General features: G+C 36.5%; 1 protein-coding gene across 1 annotated transcript in view; it reads left to right on the plus strand.

The window, feature by feature from the left end:
- CNTNAP4 (contactin associated protein family member 4) overlaps nucleotides 1–20,762 on the plus strand; it is a 206,087-nt gene that overhangs the window by 166,835 nt on the left and 18,490 nt on the right. The window contains exons 14-16 of the mRNA XM_065655702.1: nucleotides 2,530–2,657; nucleotides 12,164–12,334; nucleotides 17,266–17,484. Of these exons, the coding sequence (XP_065511774.1) occupies nucleotides 2,530–2,657; nucleotides 12,164–12,334; nucleotides 17,266–17,484 (518 nt within the window). The remainder of the gene's footprint in view (nucleotides 1–2,529; nucleotides 2,658–12,163; nucleotides 12,335–17,265; nucleotides 17,485–20,762) is intronic.

The following is a 20,762-nucleotide window of genomic DNA, read 5'->3' on the forward strand; positions in this document are numbered from 1 at the left end:
AGTGAGTAGGTTAATCTGTGCATAGTAATAAATGTATACACATCTGTTTTTTGAAAATAGAAAAATGCAAGAAAAGTACTTAGGAACACCTTCATGAGGACAAAATGAACCAATACATTATTTTCTCCTCAAGCTAGATATCCACCTTTCAATGGAATGACTAGTGATTTTGGTTGGAAATGCTTGTTCTGTTACCATACAGAAATGAAAAAACAATAGAGTTAGTCAATGAACAATTCTTCACAAGCTTCAAAAGCTTCTGTAGGAAAAGAATTTGCATCTGCAGTAAAACTCACAGAGTGATATTGGCTGTGCTCATGCCAACAAAGAGATCAAACAAATACACAGCACTCTAGGAATTTCCTCATTTTTGTGCAGTACAACAATATAAACAAATTTTCTTTCTCAACAGCAAAAAGACAAATTCATTTTAAGATAGGATTTTGAGTAGTTACTGGCATATGTAATACATTCTTGCTCATTTTTGTCATTCAGTTAATCCATGCTCACAGACATAGTTTAATTTATAATGGTAGCACACTTGTAAGTAAAGTAGATAGCGGATGACATGCATGTCTTGGTTATAACCACTCTGAGTAAATTGCATATGTTGATGCATATATTACATTGAAAATATAATTCCTCTTGTTTTATAGTTATATGTGTATTCACTTCTAACATTTTAATTTTAAGTGGAGACATCCCAGTAACTCCAATGTTATGAAGGCTGTGTTTACACTTGCTTTGGTAGTTGTACTTAATGTTACAGTCAGTTCCCTAGAGGTTACTGGTTTGAATCAGCTAAGTCAATACAGTTCATAGGGTGGGAAAAGTAGGGAGATGTACTTGTTTGAGATGTTTTCTGAGCACAGAAAACCATAGTTACATACAATGCGGTTTTGAAAATAAGGTTTTTATATTCTATGGTCATAGTGAAATCTATTATATTTCATAGATTAGACATAGATTTAGCTCTAAAACTCCTTGATTGACTCAACAAAATCTTTGTCTCTAAAAATCTAAAATAAAAAAGACTTTTTCTTTTAAAATCTGTTTCTAAAGGTCTACAAAAATGTAAATCATCTGTGCAGAAGACGTAAGTTAGTTTCTCTTCATTTTCCCCTTGTTTGCAGCACAGTTTTAATGAAGCAAACACTTTCAGTGTTTCAAGAGTTTTAGCGTCATAGAATGTCCTGAGTTGGAAGAGAGCCACAAGGATTATTGAGACCAGCTCCTGGCCCTGCGTAGGACAAACCCACAGCTCACACCATGTGTCTGAAGGCATTGTCCAGTCTCTTCTTAAATACTGTCAGCCTTGGGACCATGCCTGGCGAGCTTGTTCCAGTACTCCACCACGCTTTTTTTCAGTTTTAAGTTAGAAATGTGTAATAACTCACCTCATCAAAAAATAACATTTAAAAATAAAATACTTTACATTTCTTATTTAAGAAAAGTTTTCCTGAAACAAATGTACATGTGTGCACTGTGCTCCAAAACAGGTAAACAGAAATTGTACACAAGGTAAAGATGGTCATGCTAGTAAAGAGAATGGGGAGGAGAGAAATAAAAATCACTCATTTCACTCAGCACAAGGATGGAATATCTTCTCATTGTCTCAGTTCCAGTGCATGATGTACTGAGAGAGAGGGCCACTAAGCCCAACCACATTCCCAGAGAAATACGGCTTGCTTGCTGGGTGTGTGTCTTGCCTTTAATCTCTAAACAGGGTAAATTCCCTATTACCTCCCCTCTTCGAGTTTGCACTGTTGTCTCTGAGCTATTTGCTTTGTCCATTTAAGAGAAGATTCAACTACAAAAGAATTGAATGGACAGATCGAATTTTCCAGAATGGTCCTGAGTGACTGAAGCAATTTTAGGGCCAAAACTGGTGTTTATGAAATTTAGAAATTCATTTCTGACACTAAGTTAATGGAGATTTTAAACAAGGAACTTGGTCTAAGTTCACAAGCCCTGGGTGCATTATTTGAGTGCAAGGTTGCATATTTCCTTTTCTGCAATTTACATATTTGTGGCATATACTTCTTTTCTTCCTCACTCAGCATGACTTCATATTTTTCTATTTGATTGGTTTAGCTTTTGTCAAGGTGAAAAAGGAAAAATAAAGTTAGACTTATTTGAAAGTTATAATAAGCCTTTTAATATTGAATAATGAAGAGACAGACCAGTATATATATGCTATTTTATCAGCAATATAGAATTCCTCACAATGGCAAATGTTTTAGCTTAGGCAGCCATTTATATAGAAAAGAATTTTCACTTGCTTATTCAGACAAGCACAACTATAAAACTGCCTACTTCCTGTGAAATTGTTTCACTTCTGTCAAATGATCACAATATCAATACCAAAGCATATGTTTGTAATCACAGTTGCTTATACTACCCATAGGCTTATAAAGCACTTTTTTTTCAGAATTTAATTATTTCCTTTTATACAGCAATGTGTCAATGGTAATGAAATGTTTATCAGAAAAATTTAGGAGAGCTGTGGTTTTCATTTTACCTTTTCAGGACTAATGATACTGGATTCCTCTCCTACAAGGAGCATTTACCAGTGACTGAAATTGTGATCACAGATACTGGCAGACCAAATTCTGAAGCAGCTTACAAACTGGGGCCTTTGCTTTGCCGTGGTGACAGTAAGTAATAACTCCAGAGTTTTGCTAAGCAACAATGGGTTTTGACTGCACTAAATTTTACATGTTTTTTGCTAAACAGCCTAAGATACACTTTTGTAAAAATTTCATCCAGTTCTTTGAGTAATTAGAAAGGAAAAAGATAAAATGTTATGAGCCGGTGCAAACCAGGGTAGAGTGGTAAAGATATACTTTTGATGACACACTATACAGAAATAGTATAGTTTTCAAACAGATATTTTGAGTACAAAATTCAGTATTTTTATGCAATTTGAATTTACTTCATGTAATAAAGAATTACATGAAGGTGAATTCATAGCTGGTTACCATATCTCAGGAGAAACATACCATTCATTAGATATGCATGCCTTCATCACCAAACCTTATGTATATTAACCATTCTGAGTGTGCAACTTGGAAAACTATACTATGGAAGATTAATGCAGTATATGCAATATAAATGAGCAACGTTTCAACTCCACACAAGAATTTAAAATTTGGAAAATTATACAGTAATTCAAAATATAAAGCTTGTACATCTTGAATATGTATGTAGTAAGCAGAAAACTATCATCTATGAAGAAATCATTTAAAGGTAATGAGAAAACTAGAGAAAAACTGATACCTTATTGAAGATTTGTGATGACATTTCTGATTTCATTAATTTCTGTCTTCATTAGCAAAGAAAACAGATCTGGTTTATGTTCAGTAGTAAGCTATTGCACAAAATTCTATGGCTGCTGCCACAGAATTTTGTAAGCAAAAGACAGGAGAAGCAATGTTATAGATCATCCTAAATATTTCATCTTAACTGAAGAGCTGAATGGGTAGGATTTTGTCTAGAGTTGTGTGAGGGATTCAAATATTCAATAAGCTTGATTTCTTTACATCAGATGCTACACTATGAGTTTTCATGAACTTCACTATTGTTTAAAATAGTTACATATTACTATTTCTATTTGTTATGTGATTTTCTTTTTCATCATCTTCTTCTTCATCATATGATGTTGGTTTTGTATTTCAAAGAGGTACAGATCTATACTTTTAGGTTCACTCAGGAGACTGCATAGATAAAAAAACTATAAATCAGCATGAATTTATTTTTATGTCATCTCTACTTTCATTCCTGTGACTTGTCAGTATAATTATGCATGGAAGATTTGTTAACAGATGTGTGGTGCAGCAGTGCATCCTAATTTTCTTATGAAAATTTATAAGACATGGAAAAACTGTTGGGTGCTTCCTTTTCACTTGTCTGATATCTGATTGCAAGCTGATGATTTATTCTACCTATCAAAGAACTGTTAAATCATGGGGTTATGATATAGGATTGTGGTATAATTCAGAGTGGAAAGGACCTAAAGAGGTCTCCTCTTTACAGCAGGATCAGCTTTGAGCTCAGACCAGGTTTCTCAGGGCTTTGTCGAATTGGGGCTTAAAACACTCCAAGAATGGAGCCTGCACTGCTTCTCTAGGCAGCCTGCTCTGCTGCTTGGCTGTCCTCATTGAGAATTTCTTTTTGCTTAGATCAAGCCTGAAACTCTGTTTTTTCGACTTACAGCCATTGTCTTTGATATACCTTACACCAATGCAGAGAACCTGGTTCTGCTTTCTTATGATTTCTTCTTAGGTTTCAGGGGCCGCTGTCAGGTCCCCCACAATGCAATCCCTCGTCCAGGCTGAACTAGCCATGGTCCCTCAACCTGAAGGGCAGGAAAAGTGCTTCAGACCCAAACATCCTGGTGGCCTCCCCTCATACTCACTCCTATTTATTTAGTGTACTGGAGGGATTAAAATTAGAAACAATATGTAGATGTTGTCTCACAAGTGTGAGTAGAGGGGATAACCACCTCTCTCAATTGATTGGCCATGCTTATACAGCCTATGATGCAGCAAGCGTCCAGTGTCTTCACAGACAATGAAACCAGGGACAACAACAACAATGAAACAGAAGTATTTATAGGTCCCGTAGTACTTATAAGTGGGAAGAATTTCAATTTTGCTACTCATCAAGTTCAAAGCTACTATTAATTACATAACCTGACCCCAATTACCACAGATCTTAAAACATGGAAACCAACTATCTTCCCTGGGTGAATCATTAAAACTTACAGACAGTTCTGACACCCATTGACCTCCCTGCCTTTATTTGATGTTTTCTTTGTCTGACTTATTGAATTGCTGCAAAATTTCACAGTGATGTTAAATGATCACAGTATTTCTAGACAAGCTGTGATAAACAGCTTTAAAATATCATGAGGACAAGCACAAGAGGTTAGAGTCTGAATGCCAGAGAAATATTTCTGTAATATCAGACTACATTATAGATTTTCACTTCAGAAAGAAGCAATTTGGGACTGAAATAATCTCAGCAAAAAGAGTATTCATAATATAACTGTTAATGGTAATAATATAGCAAAAAACTTCAAAAGCAGCATACATTTTGGTAGTTTAATAACAGCAGTAATAATGCAATATCTCTCAGCATTTACATACAAAGATAGTTAAAGTTTGCATGCTTTCAGGAAGGGAGGAACTGAAATTTGAGAAAACAATACAGAATTTCTGAAGGAAAAATTAATGTAAAATCATAGAATTTTAACATAGAAAACAAAATGCAAGGTGTTGAGTAAAATATTAATTATAATATACATAAAATATATAAATATGAAGAATCATATAATATGTTACATATCCTGTAGCATATATTTTATATCATATATCATATATTATGCTATTATCAATGTTATTCTATGTATTTATAAGTATAAAAATATATATTACAGGATATATCATATACAGTAGATTATATATGTTTGTATTAAATTATATTACTAGAACTATTACTGGACTTCAGCAGGGCCGACTTTGGCCTTTTCAAACAATTGCTGGAGGAAATCCTGTGGGCAAGGCTGCTTGAAGGTAAAGGGGCCCAAGATAGTTGGTTAACATTCAGGGACTGCTTCTACCAAGCTCAAAATCAGTGCATCCCGACGCGCAGGAAGTCAAGGAAGGGAGCCAGGAGACCTGCGTGGTTAAACAGGGAACTGCTGGGCAAACTCAAGTAGAAGAGGAGGGTTTACAAATCATGGAAGGAGGGGCTGGCCACTTGGGAAGAATATAAGGCTGTTGTCAGAGGATGTAGGGAGGCAACTAGGAAAGCTAAGGCCTCCTTAGAGTTAAACCTGGCAAGAGGGATCAAGGACAACAGGAAGAGCTTCTTCAAATACATGGCAGATAAAACTAACACCAGAGGTAATGTAGGCCCACTGATGAATGGGGTGGGTGCCCTGGTGACAGAAGACACAGAGAAGGCAGAATTACTGAATGCCTTCTTTGTCTCTGCCTACTCTGCCAGAGGCTGTCCTGAGGAGCCCCGTACCCCTGAGGCCCCAGAGGAAGGCAGGGCAATGGAGGAGTTTGCCTCAGTTGATGAGGACTGGGTTAGGGACCAGTTAAGCAATCTGGACATCCATAAATCCATGGGTCCAGATGGGATGCACCCGCGGGTGCTGAGGGAGCTGACTGAAGTCATTGCTGGACTGCTCTCCATCATCTTTGCCAAGTCTTGGGAAACGGGAGAGGTGCCTGAGGACTGGAGGAAAGCAAATGTCGCTCCGGTCTTCAAAAAGGGCAAGAAGGAAGACCCGGGCAACTCACCTCCATCCCTGGGAAAGGGATGGAACACCTTATCGTTGGTGCCATCTTAAGACATATCAAGGATAAGAGGGTCATCAGGGACAGTCAACATGGCTTCACCAAGGGGAAGTCGTGTTTGACCAACCTCATAGCCTTTTATGAAGACGTAACAAGGTCGATTCACGATGGCAGAGCAGTGGATGTGGTCTACCTTGACTTCAGCAAAGCATTTGACACCGTCTCGCACAGCATCCTCACGGCAAAACTGAGGAAGTGTGGACTGGATGATCAGGTAGTGAGGTGGACTGCAAACTGGCTGAAGGAGAGAAGCCAGAGAGTCATGGTCAATGGGGCGGAGTCTGGCTGGAGACCTGTATCTAGTGGAGTGCCTCAAGGGTCAGTTCTGGGACCAATACTATTCAATATATTCATCAATGACTTGGATGAGGGAATTGAGTGTACTATCAGCAAGTTTGCTGATGACACCAAGCTGGGAGGAGTGGCTGACACGCCAGAGGGCTGTGCTGCCATCCAGCGAGATCTGGACAGGCTAGAGAGTTGGGCAGGGAAAAATTTAATGAAATATAACAAGGGAAAATGTAGAGTCTTGCATCTGGGCAGGAACAACCCCAGGTTCCAGTATAGGTTGGGGAATGACCTATCAGAGAGCAGTATAGCAGAAAGGGACCCGGGGGTCCTGGTGGACAGCGGGATGACCATGAGCCAGCACTGTGCCCTTGTGGCCAAGAAGGCCAATGGCATCCTGGGGCATATTAGAAGGGGGGTGGTTCGTAGGTCGAGAGAGGTTCTCCTTCCCCTCTATTCTGCCCTGGTGAGACCTCCTCTGGAATATTGTGTCCAGTTCTGGGCCCCTCAGTTCAAGAAGGACAGGGAACCGCTGGAGAGAGTCCAACGCAGGGCCACAAAGATGATTAAGGGAGTGGAGCATCTCCCTTATGAGGAAAGGCTGAGGGAGCTGGGTCTCTTTAGCTTGGAGAAGAGGAGACTGAGGGGTGACCTCATCAATGTTTATAAATATATAAAGGGTGGGTATCACGAGGATGGAGCCAGGCTCTTCTCGGTGACAACCAACAGTAAGGCAAGGGGTAATGGGTTCAAGCTGGAACACAAGAGGTTCCACTCAAATTTGAGAAGAAACTTCTCAGTCAGGTTGACGGAACACTGGAACAGGCTGCCCAGGGAGGTTGTGGATTTTCCTTCTCTGGAGATATTCAAAACCCGCCTGGACACCTTCCTGTGTAACCTCACCTAGGTGTTCCTGCCCTGGCAGGGGGATTGGACTAGATGATCTTTCGAGGTCCCTTCCAATCCCTAACATTCTGTGATTCTGTGATTCTGTTATTTTTTGAAATAATCTTTATGTATCAGCAGATTTTTCTATAACGAAATTTTTTTTGAAGTTCAATTTTCAAGAAAATGTAAAAAGCCATGAGTTGTAACAGTTTCTGAGTTCTACTCACTAAGTTTCACACTAGACAAAATAGATGAAGTCTAAACTCTCTTGTGAGATCATCAGTAATACCTAAGACAAAAAAACCTGTTTCACCTACCTGCAGTAGACTGAGAAATCAGGTCACGTCTTTGACTATTAACAACAAAAGTATCTCTAAATTGAGTGTCCACTTCTTCCTCCTATCTAGCTTAACAATATTAATTTATTTTTGTCCAAACATCAGTTTAGCAAACATTATTTTGTTCCGCTTTACTGCTTAGTGCATAATCGTGAAGTTTAATATGCCTGTGGTTACACTTTTAAAGTATATAAAAATGATGTAACATTGAAGAATTGCATTAAAGAAGTTAAGAGATGCATTTTTTAGTGAAAGACTCTTAAGCTTAACCTCTTTGTTTAACTTAGGTAAAATCTCATGTGATATGCTCACATTAAATGCAGTTTCATGCAGAACTTTCAAATAATGTTCTTGAAGGCAGGAGAGAAAACTAGAAAAATATCCAGTGGTCAGGATTTGAAGCTAGGCCAATGGGCTGAGTGTATGCATATTCATAAATATATATATTGACAATAAGAACATTTGTGAATTTTCCATAAATGGACAATTTTTAATTGAATTTATTGAATATTTTTCCTAGAATAAACGCTCTTTTTCAAACAAAAAATTATTCAGGGAATTTATAGCGTCTGTGGCATGTCAGAGGTTGCACTAGATGGTCACAGTTTTCCCTTCTGGTATTTTACTCTATGAAATTTATAATAAGATACAGTGTAGCAGAGCTGGAAGAAGTGATACAGATGGGGCAGCTGAACTCCACAAATTCTCAGAGGTAAACAGTTGCCAGCTGGTCACACATCATAACGTTAGGAGGATAGCTTTAGAAGAAGCAATTTTTACACTTCTCAGTTATTTTGGTCTCCTCTCTGCTGTGCTGGATGAAGGGAAATTTTTGCATGTAGCAAAACTGACAGAAATATGGGGCAAATATGGAAAAAAATAAATACAACTAAAACATGTAATAGGTAGTGATAATTTTCCTGCTCGGTTTTGCACGACGATAAAGTGAAGCACCACCACCCCACCACCCACCCATTCCCCCAATACACACACACCAAAACAAAAATACCAAAACCTAAAACCAAAAAAACAACCCAAACAGAATAAACAAACAAAACAATTAGAATGCAAATAATAGATGATCATACAATTTAAAGATCAGTTGAAGAGGCCAGTTAGGAAGGAGCAAACCCAAGACAAAAAGCAAAACCCTGATTGCCTACTGGTAGTTTAACTAACATCAGATAACCCAGTGGCACAGATCACACATGCTGATAGAATCTACAATTTACAATGAGCATGCTTTCTACAGTATTAATCTTCTCCACAGCTACTGCTGTGTGCTTATAATCTGATCACAGTGACATTCCAGTTAAATTCCAAGATCATGTCCAAGACCAGAGACCAGAGGCTGACTCTCACAGACAAGAGTGCTCTGTTCTGGAAGCTCTCTTTGTACCTTTTGAGTCTTTCACAAAATCCCTCTACAGGACGATATGGGAAACATGGAAGACGCATTAAATGTCATCTTCACAAAGACTACAGCTGCTTTGACAACACAACTAGAACCTACGGGCTAACAGCAGCATACCGTCAATATGTCAGTCTGTAACAGATGGGTAGTATTTTATGTCATGTCAATTAGAGATTTGGGGTTTTTTTGTGGGAGAGTGGAAACTAGTTAAAAAAAAAAGTACAGAAATTATGGTTCAGCAACATAAGAATCTTTATTTTCTCTGCCTCAGCACTCACTACACCTGCTGGAGTTTCCACTTTAAGAATGAATTATGCAACACTTAGAGATATCAAGAAGAATTGATATAAATAACAAACAAATTTCAGTTTTGATTAAAAACTTGAAGAGTTACAATTTGCTGTTGCACGTTCGTTTTGAGAGTCACTTTTACTATCTTTGCAACATTAAAATAGCTAATTTATTTGTCTTGTACTCATTTGTCCCTATTTCGCTTTACAAGTTGGTAAGACTAGTTGATGTATGCCAAAAACTAAAGTATTTTTTGCAATATAAATATGCCACTGCTTTATTTATAACAAACAAAATTTCTTTTTTCTTTTTTTCTTTTTTTTTCTTTTTTTCTTTTTTTCTTTTTTTTTTACCTATAGGAAGACAGCAGTGTTACTAGTCAGATAAAATGCTAAATACTATTGATTTTCTAACGACATGGTGTTTGACAGTTCCAGAAACTAAGTAGGAGACTGTGAACGAGATACTGTAAAGTGAAGAAATTATTTTCCCACCCTGATTTATGACAGCATAAGATACTCTGTAGTATACTTTAGCTAAATATGTATTTAACCTGCTTTATTGATACAGTAGCTTAACATTCATAAATCACACAATTTTCAGAGCTGAGAAAAAGAACAGCTAGATAAGACAGGAAATGAAGAGTGGAAGAATAAAACTTCCTATCCCTGCCCTCTCCCAAAGACTCCATTCTGATTTACAAAGTTCATTCAAATGCTTCATTGAAGCTAATTGTATCATTACTCTACTAGACTGTTACTACTGCTATTGTCTTCTAATTGCTCACAGTGTTTTACCGATTTTGTATAAATTACTGGTATTAAACATCCTATTGTGTTCGAATTACTGGTAACAGCCAGCCCATTGTTTTCTAAGCAGCTGTTATATACTTGCATCATAACTGTGGTTAAGTTTGCTCTGTGGGAGCCATGACCTGAAACAGTTGAGCATCATGGGCTTAAAACTGACCACAAAATGTAAGGTCATTGCCTTTGGCTGACAGCACTTTGCACAGGGTGATAAATTCGCGGAGCCCAACAGACAGCAGAGGAGAGCAAGGTGCAAAACTGTGCTTTCGTCTCCCAACCTAAGCCATCTGTTCACAGCTCTGCCCTACTACATTAAAGTTGTCCTGATGGCTGCTCTAACTTGTGATGGCTGGCAGTACTCCCAAGTGTTGAATGTCAAGGCAAGCAATTGCCAGAATACATATGAATATTCTGCCATGCTGCTTTTCTAGGTGTGAGATCCAAACCATGATTAAAACTCTGCTAAAAAGGAGGAATGAGTGAATGGACTTTGACTTTACTTCATTAGGCTGTGGACCAGGCCTCTGTGTACACTGTGTTATAGAGTTCAATTTTGCAGATAAGAGAGAAATTTGCAATAATGACAATAAATAATACAGAATTCTTTTTCCTTCCTTCCTTCCTTCCTTCCTTCCTTCCTTCCTTCCTTCCTTCCTTCCTTCCTTCCTTCCTTCCTTCCTTCCTTCCTTCCTTCCTTCCTTCCTTCCTTCCTTCCTTCCTTCCTTCCTCCCTTCCTCCCTTCCTTCCTTCCTCCCTTCCTTCCTTCCTCCCTTCCACCCTTAAAAACAAAGAATGCCTGGAGAAAAAAAAAAAGTTCTATGTAGTATTTAGACCCAGATCACAGCATTGTCAGTGGAATGTGCAACAGCCTTGTTCAATTAGATAAGAAAATATTGAATGTCTCATTTGATTTAGAAAGCAATATAGCTTAGTAAAGAAATATAGATACATCTGTAAGTATTCGGCAATAATAACAAGGTACTTCTAGTTGAACACCATAAATGCAGATTATGTTCATATTAGAAGAGAGTATCATGAGAGAATTTACATGAGGATTTTAATAATAAAGAACAAAAAATAACAAATTATTATTAAATGCTAGCTTAAAGAAAAATCCAACCAGCAAAATGTCTATATTTGATCTCGTAAACTTTTTTTGCATAAAAATGACTTACATTAGATTTATCATGTAAGTAAGAATGCATATGCATTTCTAAAGTGCCATCTATGACATGAGAAGATACCTTCATAAAAGATGATTTTTTTTTTTTTTAATTCCTTCCATAGTAATTACTAGGAGCTGTATCCTACATCTGGTAAAAATTCACTGGACTACAACAATAACAAGACTGTTTTGTGAGAAATACACAAAGCAACTGTTACAGTTATAGTTTGTACTAGCTAATGTAGATATAGTACTTAATTCGAAGCTGCTATGTTTGTTTACTTCATAAAAGGATACATCAGACCCTAAATAGACTGTCTAGCTGGGAGGAAAGGCATTTATTTCCCATTAATTGATTTTTGTTTATTTGAACTGAGGACCTTAATTACTCTTGATGAACCACTTTTCTGTGCCTCCAAGAACCCCCACTTTTTGTTTTGTAGACTAAGCGGGAAACTTCTGTGGAAGTCAGACTCTTTGAACTTTGCAACCCCTTTCTAGACCTGGGCACTTCCCTCTGCTTAATGGTTTATAAAACATACACTGTCAGTATTCGATCACATTGTATCTATCACTTAATCTTTCATTTTGACAACCAGGAACATTTTGGAATTCAGCATCTTTCAACACAGAGACATCCTACCTGCATTTCCCCACCTTCCATGGAGAGCTCAGTGCAGATGTCTCATTTTTCTTTAAAACTACTGCTTCCTCAGGAGTGTTTTTAGAAAACCTGGGAATTCAAGACTTCATAAGGATAGAGTTGTACTGTAAGTAACATGAATGATGGTTATTATTATTATTATTATTAATTATTATTATGGCTTTCAGTTGGATTAATTTACAATTAACTTAAAGGGGGAATATTTTAAAACTGTTCTCTGGTTTTATTACTGTTACTGCTGCTATTGGACCTTTATCATTCTCTCAAAAATCCTAGCACTGAGACGACACATATATCCATTCGAAGATAATTTCTGCCCCAGAGTGCTCTTAATATAAGAGCACAGCAACCAGCCTCTAACTGCTCAGACTGTTCCTCCTTCCCTTGATCACTGCACCCCTATTACCAAATTCTCTCCTTCCAAATTTTAAGGCCAGGTATAACATGTGACTGCTGAGAGATTCACTTAGTCACAATGTGTGACTCAGATTTTGTGGCACAATATCCTAGCTTAGTCACACATTCTCATAATTATTTTTCCTGTTTGTGGTTTTGGTTTTTTGTTTGTTTTTAATTTTCTGTGTATATACCCAAGTCTTTAGACTTCTGTACATGAATAAATTTTTGTTGCACAAGAGAAAATTAAATATCTCACTAAATTCAGTAAGATGAGTAATGTAGAATGAAAGCTTTATCTTAATTGACTAAATGTTTCAGTGTTATGTTGTTCTTTATTAAAAGGGAGAATATTTAAAATGATGAGGATTGTTTCAAAAAGCTTTTGGATTCATTTCAAATGTCACATCAGCTGAAAAGTCTTATACTTGACAGGTGGCTCTGAGAGCTCTTTAGATCTCTTTTTGCTTGGGATTAGGCAGTTCCTAATTTTATTGCAAATCCATTGTGTTATCACACTCAAATATCTTCCAGAGAAGAGTAAAAATAAATATATATATATATATAATATGTATGGCATATTACAAACTATTAATATAGATTTTTTTTTCCTTAAAAAGTAAAATATTCAGCCTGCTTAGTTTTTTGGCCAGTACTAATCTTAGGTTGTTGAAACAAACAGGAAAACACCTACTGTGTTCTACTGTAGGCAGTTTAATTACAAAATAGTGAGTAATGCTTAATCAATTTTGTTTGTGTTATCTCAAACAGTAGTGCTGTATTTGAAAGATACCCTGTTTTCAACAGTGTTTTTACCATGTTTATCAAGAATATGCACTACCTTCTGTTAAAGTTCTGTGAACAGCTGAAAGCACATTATAACCTCACTGCCACACAACACAGCGTACTGTGTCAGCACTTCACTGGAGAGTCTCCGAAGCAATGGTGATATTCTTGGGTGACAAATTATTTTCCAATTTCAACATAAACAGTTAAATCATGGACATTTTAAAATAATGCTTCTGCAAACTAGATTTATTTAGACAATTGGCACAACACCATAACTCTTTTTTCAGAATAATAATTTGCAGAAAAATTCATATCACTTGTGCCATTTATTCACAAGAATCCAAACTACTGTATATTTATGGTTTTTTGTATGACTTGTGATTAGTGAGGCATGAAAGAAAGTGAAAGGCTGAATTAGTCTGTATTTTTAGCATAAAAAAAAATTAATCTCATTATCTTGTAGTACATAGAGATATTTCTTCACTTCCAGGAACTTCCTAATTCATTCAATAGAGAGACCTACTCTTTGTTGAATGTCATATGTGGGATTGTTTGTAATGGAGCCTGTTTGTTTGCACTGGGGGTAATATTGGTCAGAAATAAGCAACATGCATTGCATTCACAAGTACCTTTTTCAAAAAAAAAAAAAAAATCACCTTGAGCATTTCATATTTTATAGAATCATTGAGATTTCATCATCATATACTCCTACAATAGACATGAATGTAAATCACCGACATACACTTCATATTCTGTTAATATTTCCACATAAATCAATGTCTTTGTTTGATTTGTGTAATAAATAACAATAATGAGAATGTCAGATGTCACTGTTTAAGATCAGGATGTGTTCAAAATGGTTTAAAACTCATTATGTCATTAGTATTTGGCATTCCGTACTTGCAAACTCAATAATTTTTCTTAACATTTTATTGATTGTTCTCAAGCTTTATATCTAATTCTTTTTTTTAATGAAAGAATGACTTTTAGAATGTTAAGTCTAACTATGCCAAAACAAATGTGTCAGATCAAGAATCTTAACAGGAAATGTGAGATTTAGTGCTGTTTGTTTTATGAGGTTATAAACACTGCAGTGCATCTGTGTATTATATTCTAGAAAGCTATTGCAAAAATGGAGGTGTGCATCCTAACTTATTTTAAAACACAAAGGAAGTAAATTGTCTTGAAGAAGATACTTGATCTTCTGTTTTTTCCACAGAATTATAAAAACCTTAAGTCTTTGAATTTTTGTCTGAGTTCCTGTAATCTTCTGCAGAAGTAGTTATTGAAATCAACAATGCTTATTGAACTTTGAGTAGTACGTTCTATTAAATACTTATATGACCCCAGGTTACATCCTCTAGCTGAAAGTCTCAGTAACTATTTTATATGATCTGAGTGCTCACTGAAGGATTGTTTCCTATTTAGAAGCAACGAGTTTAACAGAAATTTAAGGTAGGATTGGGAACACTATAGTGTGTCAATTTGGATGGTCTTCTGCGGTTGCTTTGGAAATAGTTCTGAAGAGTCCAATATGCCACTGCTCTTGGTTTTTGTCTGCCCAAATTCACATCTTATTGTCCAGGATAAGTGGAATTCAGTTGCTTTATGGAAAGTGTTTGGGGTTTGTTTTCTGTAGCATATTACTCGATAATCACTTTCTTCTTCTTTGTGTGATGCTCAGCCACAATACTTTGGATGGTACTCAGTGACTGTGCTTTCTGTTAGTCATTGTAACCAGGGCAGCCACTGACCGTTTTCCATGATTGCCATCAGCTGCATCTTCTGCTCCACTTTGCCAATCTATAGCTGTGCTGTGACTATGTTTGAATGCATTAGGGCCACGAAAGTCCCTGCAATGTTTGGAAATTTTTTTTAGTAATACCAAGGTAGATAGGGCCCATGAATTATTTTTGCACCAGAAAAGAACTCCTGGATGTACCCTCCCCTGCTACCTAGGAAATGACCGAAGCGATCTTTTCCTCTGTCCTTTGTTGCAAGAGGACAAATTTTAGAACTCAATCAGCATCTCTCTGTGTCCTGTGGCATATCTCCTACAGGTAAATTGACCACTGTGTTTTTAATTGCCAAATTTCTTCCAAATTTGTAGTGTCATTGATTTAAGCAGAATTATTTAAAATATTATAGAACATTTAGTGATTATTTTTTCAGTTTTTTGACATATTCTGGTCAATCTTTAGGCACTCCAATGGATGGCTATATAGTCATTCTTGTTATCTAGGCCTTCATCTCTGGAACTTCTGGGGTTGGTTTCCTTTTTTCCAAGATTATATCAGTTTTTAGTGGTACTAACATAATTCGTTATTTCAGTGGTTATTTCAAAATCTTTATTACATGTTTTCTTGCCTTTAAAATCTAAACAGTAATATTAATTAACAGATCTCTCATTCTGATATGCTGTTTAATAGGCACATTCAGTGAGTTCAAAGCAGAATTTGTGTTTTCAGGCTTCATTCCAACAGTATCCAGAGGATTACAAAGACCTCCCTACAGAAGGTAACATTCAGCAGAAATTCTCTTTGCTAAATCACATGGAGTTTCTGTTGCTTTTGTTCTCCTACTGTGGGTACTGAGCTCTCAACTTTGTCCAAATGAAACAAATTTAGCCTAAAATTCATTTTACTGAGGAACTGGTTTTAGACATCAGTTGTTTATTATTATTTTATAAAACACTGGTGAATTTTAAGCAGAAGATATAATTTGTTACAAAGGGTATTCTATTTAAAAATTGCATAGAATGCCTTATTTTATTTGGAAAGACAAATGCTTTGTGGTTTTATCATTTTACTTTTCTCTCACAAGTTCAACTGTCATAGAAAAATACTTTATAGCAATCAGATTCAGGGCTTAAGGGATTGAAGCATGTGGCATTACTCAGGCTAAAGGCTGGCCAAAGTGGATCTGAATGTTATAAAATGTCCAATATATCTTTTAAAAGTGAAAAGCAAATAAAAATATATGGGTTTTTAATCAGTAAATTCATATCTTGAAAATGTTGTTTCAAGTTGATTTATTTTCCTTGACTACTTCTGTTTGTTTTGCTTTTCCCTCAGAGTTCAATGACATGAATGAGAATCTTTCTCTTGGAGTCATGGAAACTTCTCAGACCTCTAGTCCTTTAATCAAATCCTTAATAATTCAAAATGCTACTAATCCCTTGTTTAGGGATTATTTATTTTCATACATGATTGTCCTTAAATAAGTGGAAGAAGCAGTTTCAGAGAGAATATTAATAATTTTCAGATCTTCAATTTCTGGCATTTTCCTCGTCTTATTACTTTGACCTGAAAAGATTCAGTTATGATTTTCTAAGCAAACTATAAAACCATGTAAGGTGAAAGTTGCTTAACTAATGATCCAATTATATTTACTATACACATAGTGTTATAAACTACATCAACATTTGCCCTCTGATCTTTGTGGAGATGTGTGAATAGACCGTAGAAGATGTTGATTGGGTTATAGTGGTGATAATTAAATATGGTTGACAATAGTAATCAATTAGCACGTAAGCAGGAGATATTTTTAATCCAAACTGAAATACAACAAAGACAATACATTTCTTTGTCTCTTGACTACTATGATTTCTAGGGGTTCCTAAACAGTTTGATTTTCAGGCTGTTGGCAAATCATTGTTCTCACTGCCAGTGAGTGAAAAGAATGGACTTTGGGGATAGCCCAATGAAGTAAACTTTTCTCCTAAAATTATCAGTCTTATCTCATGAACTAGTAGGCTAGGCCTTGAAGTACCTTGTTCTGCCACTTAATGATTTTGTCACCCAATTAACTATGAAATAATTTGAATGTCCTTTATTATTCTCATCTTTCTAGCTCCATCTGAAGTGATTTTTTCATTCGATGTTGGAAATGGACCTAGTGAAGTAACAGTGCAATCACTCGCTTCCTTAAATGATAACCAGTGGCATTATGTGAAGGCTGAACGAAACATCAAAGAGGCATCCTTACAAGTAGATCAGCTTCCTCAAAGGTCTCACAGTGCTCCACCTGATGGGCATATTCGCTTGCAGCTCAACAGCCAGCTTTTTGTAGGTATGCACTCATTTAACAAAATCTTTCCTAGTTATCATCACAAAAACATGAAAAGGGAAAAAAAATTAAAAAGGAAGAAAAAAGATGACATGGCAACTAGGTCTTCTGAAAACAGTTTGCATGAGGTGAGAGCCTTCATGAAAAATCCATGGAGATGTAGCTCTACTTTGAGATTACAAATTTGGTGCCTTAGCCTATAGTTACTACTGAACAAGTTTTCAATCATAAATGTCTTCTTCTGAGACTTGTTTGAAGAGCAATGAAAGGATCTCCATATGCACCTTTTTTTTTTTAAGAGAATGTCATCTGCTAAAGGAAGATGTGTTACTTCTGTAATTTCAGGGAAATTTTGTTGTCTCTCTTCATCCACAACTTCTCAGGTTGCCCAGAAAAGTTGTGAATGTTCCAGCATCGGAGGTGTTAAAGGTCAGGTTGGAGAGGGCTTTGCACAACCTGGTCTAATGAAAGATGTCCCTGGCTATGGCAGTGGGGTTGAACTAGATAATCTTTAAAGGTTCCTTCCAATCCAAACCATTTTGTGATTCTATGAATCTGTGATCTCCTCCTCTGCCTTTTGCTAACACATTTAATGAAATAATCAGACCGTGTTTACTTAGTATTGGAAACAAGAAGCAATTATTTGCTTTCACACTACAATGAAAAATCCAGATCTGTTCTGTTTAAATTGTGAAAGCTTCAGCAGAAGAGATTTAATGGAATATTTCTGCCTTTGTACTTTAGCAAATACAACATTAATGTATTTCAATAAAACACTGGGAAAGCAGAAATGGAACAAGAAAAAAAAAGTTAATTTAGCTGTTACATAGACCTATGTAGAACTATGTGATTTACATTATAGTGGTCTTACTGTAATATCATCATATTATTAATTTATTAGTTTCTGGTGTATGTGTATGGGATATAGTATAACAGCAAGTAAAGTCTGCCCTACTTTTATACAGAACTTTATCCAGATGTTGTGAGACACACTGTATTAAATGAATATATGTTTTAATTGCTGTATGTGAAGGAGGAGAACAGTTGTGAGGAATAGTGTTCTGAAACTGTAGCCACAGAAACTGTGAATCCTTATGAAAATGTTAAACGGGAGGGAACCCTTGTATTCTGGGATCAGAATTCTGACCTGTGCTTAAAAAGGCATCAAAAGTAGAAGATGGACCCTAAACCAAACATTGAAGAATTTTATATTTTGATTAAATCATGGAAGAGGATTCTATAACAAAGAAGATATCCAAGGTATTAGCTATAGTGGAGTTATGACAAGTCTTAAAATTAATTTATATTTACACTAATGGACTATAACTATTAAGGACTAGGAGATTTCTGATTACTATACCACAATAAATTATATTGCTGTCCTCTAACTTAACATATAACTGCTATTATATGAACAGTTGAAATTAGATCAGTTTGAATTTACATGGACTAATCTGTGAAGCAAAACTAAAACACAGTCTAATTCTACAGGTGTTTATGATAATATCAAGTGTAATCATTTTTCTAATGATTTTGACTATTAATTGATCTCTGCTTCTTCTAACACTTCTCCCAAACAATCTACTACTGTACTAACCTGTATTGACAGTTTCACTTTCTGGGAATTTTTTATGAAGTAATTTACCATTCGTTGAACAGAGTGATATTTTATCACATAATATGACAAATTCTACTGAATTTGTACACATCCATCTCCTGTAAGCTGGGAAAAATTTAATGAAATATAACAAGAGAAATTGCAGAGTCTTGCATCTGGGTAGGAACAACCCCAGGTTCCAGTATAGGTTGGGGAATGACCTATCAGAGAGCAGTATAGCAGAAAGGGACCCGGGGGTCCTGGTGGACAGTGGGATGACCATGAGCCAGCACTGTGCCCTTGTGGCCAAGAAGGCCAATGGCATCCTGGGGTGTATTAGAAAGGAAGTGGTTAGCAGGTCGAGAGAGGTTCTCCTTTCCCTCTACTCTGCCCTGGTAAGGCCAGATCTGGATTATTGTGTCCAGTTCTGGGCCCCTCAGTTCAAGAAGGACACGAAACTGCTGGAGAGAGTCCAGTGTAGGGCAACAAGGATGATTAAAGGAGCAGAACATCTCCTGTATGAGGAAAGGCTGAGGGAGCTGGGTCTCTTTAGCTTGGAGGAGACTGAGGGGTGACCTCATTAATGTTTATAAATATGCAAAGGGTGAGTGTCACGAGGATGGAGCCAGGCTCTTCTCAGTGACAAACAATGATAGGACAAGGGGTAATGGGTTCAATCTGGAACACAAGAGGTTCCACTTAAATATGAGAAGAAACTTCTTCACAGTGAGGGTAACAGAACACTGGAACAGGCTGCCCAGGGAGGTTGTGGAGTCTCCTTCTCTGGAGACATTCAAAACCCGCCTAGACACCTTCCTATGTAGCCTCACCTAGGTGTTCCTGCTCTGGCAGGGGGATTGAACTAGATGATCCTTTGAGGTCCCTTCCAATCCCTAACATTCTCTGATTCTGTGATTCTGTGGTTCTGTGATTCTGTGATTCTGCGATTCTGTTTGGAGCTGACAATTTGATTTATCTACAAGCAAGCTGTCTAGCTTGTTTTCTTCAGACAATGTTCAGGTGAATGATTGTGTTAGAAGAGTGATTCTGTTATTTTGCTTCTGACATTGTTGGTTTTTTTCCTCCATGAAAATTCTTGAAGGTCCTTGGAGTAAAAGGAAATAGCTTTCACTATAGTACTGTGTACCTTGAAGTCCTTTATGAGTTTGTACAATTATTTTGAAACAATTTGGAGCAGAACTAATAAAAATGGCATTTGTTTAATTTTATTCAGTCAAAACAGTGTTTTTGAAGTGCTACATGATAAATGATAGTGATTAATTTGAATCACTTGTGTCACACATTTCCTGAATATAATTTGTAAGGGTTTGTTATAACTGCAGCAAGGTATTTTTTCTAAGTAATATGTTTCTGCAGCTGCAATAATGTCATGTTGGTCAATACAGTCTCTAGTTATTTTGGGTTAGAATTAAACCAGTCCTTAGCATAATGCAACTATTTATAACTCCCAATTATTTATTAGAAATTTTAATCTCTTCAGTTAAATATAATTTTCTTCAGTGGAGGGAGTAATGAAACACTGTTTGACTACTTCCACTGACAACCCACTCATACAGACTCAGGCTTGTCTACTCAAGCCAGCGAAAGGATTTAGAGAAAAATGAAAGATATGGTGGCCTAACACCAGCAGAGGCACTCTGCAGAGATCAGCTTATATACAGCA

This window comes from Caloenas nicobarica, chromosome Z, assembly GCF_036013445.1.
Source record: "Caloenas nicobarica isolate bCalNic1 chromosome Z, bCalNic1.hap1, whole genome shotgun sequence".
Taxonomy (NCBI): domain Eukaryota; kingdom Metazoa; phylum Chordata; class Aves; order Columbiformes; family Columbidae; genus Caloenas; species Caloenas nicobarica.